This window comes from Danio aesculapii, chromosome 8, assembly GCF_903798145.1.
Source record: "Danio aesculapii chromosome 8, fDanAes4.1, whole genome shotgun sequence".
NCBI lineage: Eukaryota > Metazoa > Chordata > Actinopteri > Cypriniformes > Danionidae > Danio > Danio aesculapii.
In genome coordinates this window covers 46,942,284-46,956,899 of record NC_079442.1, presented here as the reverse complement: position 1 = coordinate 46,956,899, position 14,616 = coordinate 46,942,284, and the positions used below count along the sequence as shown (strand labels likewise).

The 14,616-nt window shown below is 32.5% G+C and overlaps 1 protein-coding gene across 1 annotated transcript in view; it reads right to left on the bottom strand.

Annotated features, from left to right (window-relative positions):
- The window catches only part of dock5 (dedicator of cytokinesis 5), a 125,660-nt gene that overhangs the window by 47,166 nt on the left and 63,878 nt on the right, over positions 1-14,616 (bottom strand). The window contains exons 26-30 of the mRNA XM_056463211.1: positions 11,788-11,828; positions 11,611-11,701; positions 8,855-8,974; positions 7,491-7,580; positions 1,560-1,664 (exon numbers count right to left, since the gene is read on the bottom strand). Of these exons, the coding sequence (XP_056319186.1) occupies positions 1,560-1,664; positions 7,491-7,580; positions 8,855-8,974; positions 11,611-11,701; positions 11,788-11,828 (447 nt within the window). The remainder of the gene's footprint in view (positions 1-1,559; positions 1,665-7,490; positions 7,581-8,854; positions 8,975-11,610; positions 11,702-11,787; positions 11,829-14,616) is intronic.

Genomic DNA, 14,616 nt, shown 5'->3' with positions numbered 1-14,616 from the left:
TAGATAAGGGATTTGTACTGCAGCATTTTTACAGTTTTTTACCATTGAAATCACGGCCATTTTTTAGTGTACATTTGAGCCTATGATTGCAACACAGTCAAGACATTGTTTTTTCATCTGAGAAATATTCCCAAACTTCGTCCCATGCAGCTTTTTTCCTTTGCTGAAAAATTAATCAACACCTTTGTGCTTTCTCAAATTGACCATTGTAATGCTTTGCTGGCTAAAGCTCCAAAAGCTACCCTAAACAAGTTACAACTGGTACAAACAAAATCAGCAGCAACTGATATTTTTCACTAAAATGAAAGGAGGCAGCTATGTTATAGGCTCCATGTTGTTATAAATAATTATACAGTGAAGATGACGGTATAAATATGCAGCTACACGATGCCTCAACATTTTTAGCGTCTGTTAAGTTGATATCAAAATGAAAATAGGCAGTTCCTTATATCATGTTTTCATTTTATTGTTAAGAGAGTGAAACAACATAGCCAGGATGATGCGAATGGCATTATAAAGTACACTGGGGTAGTGTTTTGTTCTTTTAGCAGTGGTTTGTTCTGTAAACAGTCGAAAAAATATTGCTTAAAATGGTTTAAAAAAAACTAACAACAGTTTTTATTCTATAATTATAAAACAAATAAGACTTTCTCCAGTAGAAAAATTATTATAGGAAATACTGTGAAAAATTCCTTTCCCTGTTAAACATTATTTGGGAAATACTTGTAAAAAGAAATTCCCAGGAAGGCTAATAATTTTGACTTTAACTGTATGTATTGTAAAGTGGTTTGAGATGACTTTTTAAAGGCTCTATATAACAAAGTCTACTATTATTATAATTATTAATAACTGACAATTGCAAACAGTAACTACTTTAAGCCCTATTGTGCACGTAATCCTGAAACACAAAGTTTTGGGTTAGTTAAATAGAGGTTTTCAACTTTAAATGACCCTTATCTGCCCTCATAAAGCCTTTGATCAAAGCAGTTAAGTCCTCCAGCCACTCATACTCTGTACCACGGTAAACAAACATTTTGTTCCGATCCAAACAAGCAAAGCAACTTGAGTTAAAAAAAAAAGTTTTTATCAATCAACAGTGGTTAAAAAGTTCGAATGGCTTTCGTGGCTTGAAATCTGGCGTGACCGAAACAATAATAACGGCACAAAGCCAGTCATTTCACAAGACGTCTGAGAGGCTCTCGTATCTGTAAAAGTGTGGCAGCAGGGTTTCCAAACCTCTTACTGTGAAAACAAAAGTATTATTTTCTTGTTAAAACCCAATTACTCAAAGAGCTCTTCGGGGAGAGCTGTAATCAAAATATCTGTTTTCCTTTGGCAATGCTTGATGCTGAAATGCCAAACAGCGAGCCGACCCTGCCAGCGTGTTTGTGTCAGCGTTTAATCCATAGTTTACAGATTTTACAGCGCATAAACAACAGAAAATTAGACGGTTGTGCACCAAATGGGAGGGGGAAATAATTCTCCATGTTGCCGTTTGAAAATCATATCCGACGTTGGGGTTTCATTAAAGACATTAAAACAGGCGTAATTTCACTTACCCTCAGGAAAGACGGGAAGCCCTGACCGTAGTATCCCACTGCGAAATATTCAGGCTGGGGTCTCATGGCGTGCATGATGTTCTCGTAATACTGCGCCTGCTGTTTCTGTGTACAAAAACAAATGGTGTTTTTCCATCTGAATTTACATTGGATGCATTTAAAAGGCACAGCTTAGTCCAGAACAAAAACACTTATTAACTCAACCTCATGTCATTTCAAAGCTGCTTTTTTCCTAACATGGAACACAAAATAGGCTTATGTTAGGGCTGGATAATATGGCCAAAATTGATATGATACATTTCTTAATTTTGGTTGATACAATAGAATTCTGATATTGATCTAATATTTAAAAAGCCTCCAAAAAAAAACTCCAAGAACTCCTATTACGTCTATACAAAGTCTCAAAAATGAATTGGCCAAGTCTATGAATAAATAAACAAAGTACAATAGTGTTTATAGTTTATTTGTATTTAGCCTTAATATAAACAAGAAATGTGAAATAGTCACTAATAAACCATCAAATACACAACCTCAAAGACTTTTTTTACCTTTACAACTATAAAACACAGACTGATTATTCTTAGACTAAAAATAGGAAATAGACTGCTTCTGCCAGGAAAAAGAAGAGGTACATTAATGAACAAACGAACAAACTAATGAATGAATAAACGAATGAACAAAGAAACAAATTAATGAACTAATGAAAAAACAAATGAATGAATGAACAAATAAACAAGCAAATGAATGAATGAACAAATGAACAAGCAAATGAACAAACTAAAGAATGAACAAAGAACAAATGAAAGGAAGAACAAAGAACAAACAAATGAATGAATTAATGAACAAACTAATTAATGAACTAATGAAACAAATGAATGAATGAACAAATGAACAAGCAAATGAACGAACTAAAGAATGAACAAAGAACAAATGAAAGAATGAACAAAGAACAAACAAATGAATGAATTAATAAACAAACTAATTAATGAACTAATGAAACAAATGAATGAATGAATGAATAAACAAATGAACGAATGAATGAAACGGATGAACAAATAAATGAATGAATGAATTAATAAACTAAAACAAGCTAAAGAATGAATAAACTACTGAACAAACAAATAAACTAATGAATAAATGAATGAACAAACAAATGAATGAATGAACAAATGAATGACCGAACAAATGAATGAACAAACAAAAGAATTAACAAACTAAGGAATGATGAACAAACTAATGAATGAATGAACTAATGAACAAACTAATTAATGAATGAATTTTTGAACAAACAAATGAATGAACAAATGAATGAATGAACAAATGAATGACCGAACAAATGAATGAACAAACAAAAGAATTAACAAACTAAGGAATGATGAACAAACTAATGAATGAATGAACTAATGAACAAACTAATTAATGAATGAACTTTTGAACAAACAAATGAATGAACAAATGAATGAATGAATGAATGAATGAGTGAATAACCGAAAAAATGAACAAACAAATAATGAATGAAAGAATGCAATAGTATTTTTAGTTGAAAACATAAAAATAAAAGCTCATTTAAAACAGTAATAAATACTATTATAGTCTATTTTGTGATTTCATTTTAAATGCATGGATATGTTTTGCAGCCTGAACATTCTGATAAATACCTTATTTTTATGTACAATCAAAGAAGAAAAAGAAAAATTAATCAAACAAGAAACTACAGGGAAAAATACTCAATAATGAATACACAATATTCATTTTTAAGTGCTCCATTTATAGTTTTGTAATGATGCCAACAGCTCCAATAGCCTCAGATCAGAGAAGAAATGAGGCACACAACTAATGAACCACATTGTCCCTCCAGTTCCTCATGGTGAAACTTCACTAAAGTCAGCTGCTGAGTGAGAAGTTGACAGAGCTGTGAGGAGAGTGTGTAACTGCTACTGTCAGTTATCACACCACTTTCCTTCCTCCTCACGCTTGCAAATCGCCTTGTTTATTTCCTGTGCCCAGTGACTAAGCAATGTCATGCATGCATATACCACTTAATATCACTTACAGAACATTACAAGTCTTTCAAAGCCAGAAAGAGAGGGAAGAGAGGGAAAAGATTAATATTAATAGAAATTTGTCCTTTTTTGCTTCATAAATGAAAGATGTAATAAACACAAAGGCAAGCTTCAATTATTGTTTCTTTAAGTTACAGTTGCACAATACTGCAATGTTTTTTTTTTTACTAATATTGTATACACTCACCGGCCACTTTATTAGGTACACCTTACTATTACTGGGTTGGACCCCCTTTTACCTTTAGAACTGCCTTAACCCTTCGTGGCATAGATACAAAAAGGTACTGGAAATATTCCTCAGAGATTTTGGTCCATATTGGCATGATAGCATCACGCAGTTGCTGCAGATTTGACGGCTGCACATCCATGACGCGAATCTCCTGTTTCACCACATCCCAAAGGTGCTCTATTGTATTGGGATCTGCTGACTGTGGCCATTTGAGTACAGTGAACTCATTGTCATGTTCAAGAAACCAATCTGAGATGATTCGTGCTTTATGACATGGCGTGTTATCCTGTTGGAAGTAGCCAGCAGAAGAAGTACACAGTGGTCATAAAGGGATGGACATGGTCAGCAACGATACTCAGGTAGGCTGTGGCGTTGACACGATGCTCAATTGGTACTAATGAGCCCAAAGTGTGCCAAGAAATTATCCAACCTGAACTGTTGATGCAAGGCAGGATGGATCCATGCTTTTATGTTGTTGACGCCAAATTCTGACTCTAATCAAATTCAAAAATCAAGACTTATCAGACAATGCAACGTTTTTCCAATCTTCTATTGTTCAGTTTTGGTGAGCCTGTGCCAACTGTAGACTCGGTTTCCTGTTCTTAGCTAACAGGAGTGGAACCCAGTGTGGTCTTCTTCTACTGTAGCCCATCCGCCTCAAGGTTGGACTTGTTGTGCATTCAGAGATGATTGTATTGAGTACAATCCACGTTCAAAGTCACGTTCAAAGTCACTTAAATCACCTTTCTTCCCCTTTCTGATGTAGTTTCTTTGAACTGCAGCAGATCGTCTTGACCATGTCTACATGCCTAAATGCATTGAGTTGCTGATATGTGATTGGCTGATTAGAAATTTGCGTTAACGAGCAGCTGGACAGGTGTACCTAATAAAGTGGCCAGTAAGTGTTTATTTGTAATATACAAAAAATAAAAGAATTTTTCAGCAGGTGACCTGAATAGCTATACGTAGAAAAACATCATTGTAGAATGAGAAGTAAGAAGTTGTTTATGCAGTTTATTCTCATAAAAAAATAAAATAAAAATCTGAAAAGCTGAAAAATGCTCTGACATTTTAAAAATATTATATTAAAAGTTGTTTTTAAAGACAGAATGATTAAGGATAATCTGTATTCTTTAATATTGATATGTTTTATATTGTATTGTACTGCATTGCATTGTATTGTACTGTACTGTTTTGCATTGTGGTGTTGCATGGCTTTGTATCGAATCGTATTGTAGCATATTGTATTGTATCATAGCATATTGTATTGCATTGTATCATACAGTATCACCTCATATTGTATCACATAGTCTCATGTTTAAATGAATTTAGTTTCATTTCGCAATTGTATTGTATCATATTTTTTCAAATCGTTTCTCATTGTAATAAATTTGCATCACATCACATTGTATTAAATAGTTTTGTATCATACTGCTTTGTATTGTATCGTACTATATTGCATTGTAATGTTCCATGGCATTGTATTGTATTGTATCATAGCATACCATATCGCATAGCATCACATTGTATTATATCGTATCGTATCACTTCAAATCACATCTTATATCTAGTTTCATTTCATATTGCATCGTATAACATAGCATAGCATCATTTATCGTCTCATGTATTATATCGAATCATATACCATCTGGTATAGTATTACATAGCATGTATCATATATCGTATCATGTATCATATTACATCACATCATTTACCATGTTGTATCATATTATTTCATTTTGTATCTTATTTAAATTCATTTTGTTTCATTTGGTATTGTATTGTATCATTTCATATTGTATAAAATCGTTTCACATTGTATCACATCACATTGTATTGTATAGTTTTGTATCATACAGCATTGTATTGTACCATACTGTATTGCATTGTATTGTTCCATGGCATTGTATTGTATCGCATGCATCATATCGTATCATCTCATGTCATGTCATAATGCATCATATCACAACGTACCTAGTTTCCTTTCATATCACATCGCATGACATAGCATCATGTATCGTCTCATGTATCGTATCGCATACCATCATGTATCATATCGCATAGCATCATGTATCATATCGTATCATATTACATCACATTATTTACGGTATCATATATTATGTTTTATCATTTTGTATCATATTTAGATTCATTTAGTTTAATTTTTTATTGTATTGTATCATATCATATTGTATTGAATCATTTCTCATTGTATCACATTGCACTGTATTGTATAGTATTGCATCATACTGCATTGTACTGTACCGTACTGTATTGAATTGTACTATTCCATGGCATTGTATTGTATCATATCATAACATATCGCATTGTATCGTAACATATCATATATCATACCATATTGTATCGTATCACATCACATAATACCATATCTAGTTTTGTTTTATATACAGTGGCATAGCATATCATCGCATAGCATCATGTATCTTATGTATCATATAGAATTGCTTAGCATCATGTATCGTATCATGTACTGTGTCGAATTGCATTGCATCTAGGCATGTGCCGGTATCACATTTTCATGCTGCGATTAATTGATTGAGCTTTTATCACGGTATACAGTATTATCACGATATTGTATATCACGATATTTTACTAGAGAAACAGGTAAAAAAACACAAAAAACTTCAGTTTCGTCAACTTAGTAACTTTAATAACTTTTTAATTAACTAAAAGTACTTTAAACATTTAAATACAAATAAATATAAATAAAACAATACACAATATAAAAGTAAACTTGAGCAATTATATCAAAGTGAATGTGCAAAGAGAAACCGTCTTCGATCAGCAATCCCTCTGCATTTTTTTGGAACCCAAAATATTTCCAAACCTCTGATTTTTTTTTTTGAAGGGGGATAAATTGTCGGCAGCATTCCTCCTTCCGCCATGCTTCTTCTTCGTGTGAGGATTATAGTGCGGTGGCAGCAGCGGTGCGCGCTGTGTGCACACAGTGCTTCTACATGCGGGGATTGTTTACATCAGAGTGCGCATCAGTTATGCGCAGCATATACGCAGTGTTTCTTCAAGCGGTTGATGGAAAATAAGCTGAAGGGGGATAAATTGTCGGCAGCGTTCCTCCTTCCGCCATGCTTCTTCGTGTGAGGATTATAGTGCGGTGGCAGCGGCGGCGCGAGCTGTGTGCACACAGTGCTTCTACATGCGGGGATTGTTTACATCAGAGTGCGCATCAGTTCTGCGCAGCATATACGCAGTGTTTCTTCAAGCGGTTGATGGAAAATAAGCAAAGGCGCGTTCTAAGAATATAAATTCGGATCTATTATTTTTCACGGTATTTTGAAGTGCCCGCGATAACAATATCGTGCATATTCATTACCGTGATTTATCGCATTACCGAATACCGGCACAAGCCTAATTGCATCGCATCATGTATATCGTATACGTATCGTATTGTCTCATATCATATATCATATTGTATCATATAAGATTTGTTTAGTTTCATATTGTATCGTAACATATCATATCGTATCATATCTTATCGCATTGTATAGCATCGTACAGTTTCATAATTTATTGCATTACATCGTATTGTGTCATATCAAAGGAGGTTTGTTACCAATAGATCATATTAACAAAGAAAAGAACGAGAATTTCTTGACTTACCAGCAGCTGACCAAGCTCGATAAAGTCAAACATTTGGTTTTCGTGAAGTTTAACAAGCTGTTTGGCCATCTCGATAGCCTTTTCCCACATCTGTGAACAGAGAACAAACAAACAAGAGGAAAAATATTACAAACTTTATAAAATACAGTGAAAGAATTGCAAAACAACAAGCCTTTCAAAACCAATACATAGAATATACATTTTTTGGTACAGACCTAATTCTAAAATATAAATGTATTAAACATGAAATATAGTTACTGTTTGCTCTGCTTGGAAAAGTAGTTAATATATTTTTCCAAAAATGTTGTTTTGTGCTCCACAAAAGCATACAGGTGAGAAACACTAGGGCAAGTTTTGTTTTAATTTTTTGATTAACTATTTCTTTAGGCTTCAATGTAATGCTGACACCTTTAGTTAAAAAAAAGTGTTGTTTTTAACAGGCCACATCCACTATTTGACCAATTTAGTGAATAAATTTGCGATTATTGTTGTCATATTATTATTATCATTTCGTATTGTATTGTATCATGTCGTATTGTAATAATTGTATCTCATTGTATCACATCGCACTGTATAGTATTGTATCATACTGCATTGTACTGTACTCTTCTATGGCATTGTATTATATTGTATCATAGCATACCATAATGCATTGCATCATATCATAACATAGCATATATCATATCATATTGTATCACATCACATCATATCATATTTAGTTTTGCTTCATTTAGCATAGCATATCATCACATAGCATAGCATCATTTGTCCTCATATATCACTATTTGACCAATTTAGTGAATATAAATTTACGATTATAATTTTGTGATTATTAAAATATTGTAAATCAATATATATATATAATAATAATATATATATATAAAATATTATATATATGTATATATAAACACCCACACACTCATACACTAGGCTAATTTTGTTTACCCAATTCACCTATAGCGCATGTCTTTGGACTGTGGGGGAAACCGGAGCACCCGGAGGAAACAGAAACACACAGAAATGCCAACTGGCCCAGCTGGGACTCGAACCAGCGACGTTCTTGCTGTGAGGTAACAGTGCTATCAAATGAGCACCATAATCAAATCATTCATTCATTCATTTTCTTTTCAGCTTAGTCCCTTTATTAATCCGGGGTCACCACAGCGGCATGAATTGCCAACTTATCCAGCACATGTTTTATGCAACGAATGCCTTTCTAGTTGCAACCCATCACTGGGAAACATAATCAAATCAAATAATCTAATTTACCTTTAGCTATCTTTAGTACCCTAAAAAACTGTGTGTGAATGGCAAGTAAAAGTATCAGTATTTCAGACATGGATGTGCATTTTTTTTACACATACTTTGCCCTTGTCCAGATTGCACATGATCTCCTGAAAAAGCCTCTCCTTCAGCTCTTGTTGCGTCCAGACCTGAGCTGCGTCTCTTGGGATGAGGTGAGGTGAGCACGGCTTTTCTGACCACTGAAAAAGAGATTTCACAATTCAGTTGTACTGATCTCGCTGATCTGCCAACCTCCTGCAACTTTAGAGCAATACAGCCTCCAGTGCAGATATTCACATGCAAACACAGCAGGTGAAAAATGACAAGCTAAAGGTATGATGGACGATAACAACTGACCAGCATTAGCTTACTAAAGACAACAGATGATATTTTCAGCTAACTGTACTAAATGGATCAAAAAATAGAATGTTATGTTATGTATATTTTTCAAATCTATGCACACCGTGAATGTTTTATCATAATTAATTTATATAATACAGCACTAGCCAAATGCTGAAAATTATTTAATTATTTACTTATTTATTTACGTATTCATTTATCTATTTAGTTAATTTTATTTATTTATTTATTTATTTATTTATTTATTTATTTATTTATTTATTTATTTATTTATTTATTTATTTATTTATTTATTTATTTATTTTCTTGCAGTATTTATTTAGTTATTTACTTATTTAATTATTTACTTATTTATTCATTAATTTATTTACTTATTTACTTACTACTATTTATTTACTTATTTAGTTATTTATTTTTTACTTGTCTATTTATTTATTTATTATTTAATTGTTTTCTTACAGTATTTATTTACTTACTTTACCGTATTTATTTAGTTATTTGCTTATTTATTTATTCAATTATTTACTTATTTATTTAGTTAGTTACTTATTTTTTACTTGCTATTTTTTTATTTGCTTATTTTTTACAGTATTTATTTATTTATTTACTTATTTATTTATTTAAATATTTACTTATTTAGTTACGTATTTTTTTACTTGTTTTTTACTTATTTACTTTTTCTTTACATTATTTATTTACTTATTAATTTATTTATTTAACTTATGTATACATTTACTTATTTAGTTACTTATTTAAATTTTGTTTATTTATTTAATTATTTTCCTACAGTATTTATTTATTTAGCTACTTATTTAATTATTAACTTATTTATTCATTTATTTATTTTACTTATTTACTTATGCGTTTACTTATTTAGATATTTATTTATTTATTTATTTTCTTACAGTATTTATTTACGTATTTAATAATTTAGTAATTTATTTATTTTCTAAGTATTAGGTGTTTACCTATTTACTTATTAACCTATTTTTACAGAATGTATTTACTTATTTATTTACTTATTTGTTTACTTATGTATTTACTTATTTTCTTACAGTATTTATTAACTTATTATTTACTTAATATTTATTTTTAAATTATTTACTTATTTAATTATTACTCATTTTATTATTTTTACAGTATTTAATTATTTACTCATTATTTTTACAGTATTTAATTATTTACTTATTTATTTTCTTACAGTATTTATTTACTTATTTAATTACTTATTTAAATATTTATTTTATTATTTTTTAAGTATTAGGTATTTACCTATTTACATATTAATATTTACATATTACTATTTTCACAGAATTTATTTATTTATTTATTTGCGTATAAATTTATTTTCTGATTTGTTTATTTAATTATGCTCTTACAGTATTTATTTACTTAGTTATTTATCTATTTAATTATTTATTTATTTTTTACAGTATTTATTTACTTATTTAATTATTTAGTTACTTATTCTATTATTTTCTATTAGTTATTTACCTATTTAATTATTTACTTATTTATTTCCTTACAGTATTTATTTAGTTATTTATTTAATTTAGTTACTTATTTAATTTTTTATTATTTTCTAAGTATTAGGTATTTACCTATTTACTTATTAACCTATTTTTACAAAAATTATTTACTTATTTGCTTTTTTGTTACTCATTTTTTTACTTATTTTCTTACAGTATGTATTAACTTAGTTATTCCTTTATTTAATTTTTTGCTCATTTTATTATTTTTACAGTATTTATTTAAAACATTTACATATTTAATTATTTACTTATTATAATATTTAACCATTTTATTATTTTTACAGTATTTATTTAATTACTTAATTATTTACTCATTTTATTATTTTTACAGTATTAAATTTACTTATTTATTCATTTACTTGTTTTCTTACAGTATTTATTTTTCACTGATTTAGTTACTTATTCTAATGCTTGTTTCATTCATTCAGTTATTTATTCTCTTGTTTGTTTTATTTATTTAAAAAGAAATTCTCTCTAGCATACTTTAGTTTTACATGCAACACCTACAAATACAATATATAAATCAATAATTATGATTTGATCGTGATTATTATTAAACAACAAAATTAAAAGCAACAAAAATTAAACCAACAAAAGAGATACATATTGTAAAATACTGTCAAAAAAATAACATTTAAATTATTTTTTCATTTCATTATAACATGTAATCTATCATTTGTATTTTTTTGAGTAGCAAAGCCTATCAGAATGATTTCTGAAAGATCAAAAAAACTAAAAGCAATGAAGTCAAAATTGTAGCTTTGCATCTCATCTTAAAATGAAGTCAAAGAGAAAATGTTTCTTTTAATTAGATAAAAGCATCTGCTAAACTGATGAATGTAACAGTAAATCTGCATTATTCTGGCCATCGAGCAGCTGCTTCTCTACATATAGAACCATAATCCCTCTCCACACCATAAATTAGTAATAACACCGAGTCAAACCTCCAGCAGTTCAGCGTGCAGCAGCAGTGTGTAAGCAGCCTCTGTGTAGTTTTCACAAACCAGATGTAGATCTCGTAACTTGTACAAATACCTAATGAAAGAGCACAGAACATACTGATGTACAGACCCGTATGCCATTAGCAGAACAAAGGACTCTCAATCATCTGCCGCACTTACCGGATATAAATGTCCTCCCTCTTCTTTTCTTTGTAAAAGTTCTGTGGAGGTGAGAGAGAGCTGATTTTGAGAGAGACTGAATATCTTTTATGGCTGATTAGATGATTAGAGTAGATGCACAAACTGGCCACTTTATTAGGTACACCCGTTCAACTGCTCGTATTTAATAGGGGTGGGAATCTTTAGGGGTGTCATGATCCCATTCTGAGAGCCATGAATCAATTCCAAAACAATTCTTGACCTGCATTTCTCCTATTTCTTGGCCTGTGCAAATACATTTGTCCAACTTTATATTTTAACCAGGAGTTTTATGGGTTGTTGACATCATGTTGCATTTACATTATCGCACGACAAAAATGAATATAATTAGCTAGGGATGTAATGATTCACAGTGTGCTGGTTGAAAATTGATTCAAATATGTGACGATTCAAATTGGTAGAAAGGTTGAACGAATGCATGTTTTGAACAGAGGGGGCGCTGTGTTTACAGTCTCAAACACGCTTTACCTGCACTTCATTAGCCGCATTTCCACTATCGGGCCAGTGCGAGCCAGGGCTTTAATCGGGCCTGGCCGGGCCAATAGCCCGGGAGGTTGAGAAATGAGGCCGAAATCATGTCGCGTTTCCACTGTCGGGCTAGTTGCTCACAGCGCGTCACGCAAACACCGCCCCCAGAACGTCCCCCGAATCAAACGTCACACAACCCATCACACAACCTGCCCACTTCAGCGGGAACAAAAAACTCAAATTATAACCACAAACACAACCTGGCATCACTACGAGAGCTAGAAGATGGAGAACACCGAAGCGATTGCTTTTTTACTGTTAGTGGTCTGTTGGTGTAAGGCCAGACAGCGATCCCTGGATAAGGACATTCGAGTTCGGCAGGATTTACTTCGAACACAGATTTTGGCTGCAAGGCGCAAAAGAGCAGCCGAGCGACGAGAACGACGATAGCAAAACAAATGTAAGGGAAGAAAGCATCTTGTCTCCTCTTTACCTGACAGGAAAACTCCGCCTTTGTACGTAACCCCGCCCCGAAGCCCCAGTTGGCCCTCCTTGGCCCAAGGTATTCGGCGGGCCGAAAAAGGCCGGACGCTGGCCCCAAGGAAGCCCCGCTTTGGCCCGATTACGCCCCGGAAGTGATAGTGGAAACGCGACTGGCCTTGGCTCGCCCTGGCTCGCTCGCTTTAGGCGCGATAGTGGAAACGCGGCTATTGGTGAGCAAGAGGTGGAGCAGCAGAGTAAATTGATAGCAGTGAAGCGCACCAGACAAAACACAAACTCTGTGCAAATACTGCGAAAAGACACTTACGTACACTGACAGAACAACAAATATGATGCACATAAACCGTCAGCACAGTGAAAAACTACTGTCACAGACATTTAACACAAAAAAAAGAATTAATAATCAAAACCATGCGGCCTGGATGATTTGCAGCTCTGCTTGCTCTGATGAGTGTTAAGAAGATCGCACGGTGCAGGGGCGTAGATTTATGGTGGAAGGAGGGGACGTGTCCCCACCAATATCCACCAACTACTAAAATGTCCACATCAATTATTTAATTAACTTAAAAACATTGTGCTGTCAATATGATCGTAGACATGCCGAAAGGGTTTAGTCACGTTCTCTCCACGAGTCGCACCGCCCCCCAAACACATACGAACTTATGAATTTAACTTATTAATTGTATAAAGAGAGGATTAATTAATAATATATTTTAATCGCAGTTGAATAATTAATAGCAATATATAAAATATTTAATATAAAAAAAACTATATTTATTCTTGGCGGGGGTGTGGGGGGATTGTATTCACTCGTCCCCACCAATGTCAAGTGCAAACCTACGCCCTTGACACGGTGCATCCAGCCTGATCTCACGAGAAAACGCAAGTATTTAACGTTTTGTCAGTTTAGTGGCTAATTCATACGAGTTCAGTCGAACGAAATTGTACAATTTTAAAAAGGAGGCATGGCACCTAACCCCACCTCTAAACCCAACAGTCTTTGGGGGATGAGCAAATCGTACTAAATTGTACGAATTAGATCATACGAATTCGCCACTAAATCGAAAAGTTACGAATTGCCGTGAGATTGTTTTGGTGCATCAGTGTTTTCAGAGCGAAAGTGTGAAGATGTTTTTCAAGCTGAAAGAGAACGTTGTTTTGTTAAAGAAGCAGGTATTCGATTATTTTTACCCTCTCCTTTTCGAAGTAGTTTATGCATATTTAATAATTTGATTATTATTATTATTGAATATTTAAAAATGTTCAAGATCATCTCTTCTTAAGTGTATCGCACTGATACTTATATTAATTCCATGTACAAGTAATATTAATTATTCACCTTCATAATCATGTTCAACTCCTGTCTCTATCATACTGTATAATTATTAATTTTATAATTAGTGTTTTATGCAAGCAGCCAGTCCCCTGGAGCAGAGGAGCTATTGACCACCTCTGTACACACTGCTCTCTGGTTTAGGAAAGGCTTTCCTCTTCACACCAGACATCTCAGTCCTCAGTGAAAGAGTTTTCTCATCAGCAGGGGACATTGTAAATGTTCAAAGACCTCAGCTTATGCCAGAACACATAGATACACAAGATATTTCTTTTTTAAAATGTAATATACCAAGCACAGTCAAAATAAATAATTAAAACAGTAATTTGGTTATGGCAGAAAATATATTATTTGCAAAAAATGTGCAGCATCTAAGAAAAAAAAATGTAAGGGCTCTTCACCTTAAATTTATTTTAAATAATTTAGTTAAAAAAAACGTGACTAAATCGTGAATCATGAGATTAGTATCGTGAATCGTATCAAATTGT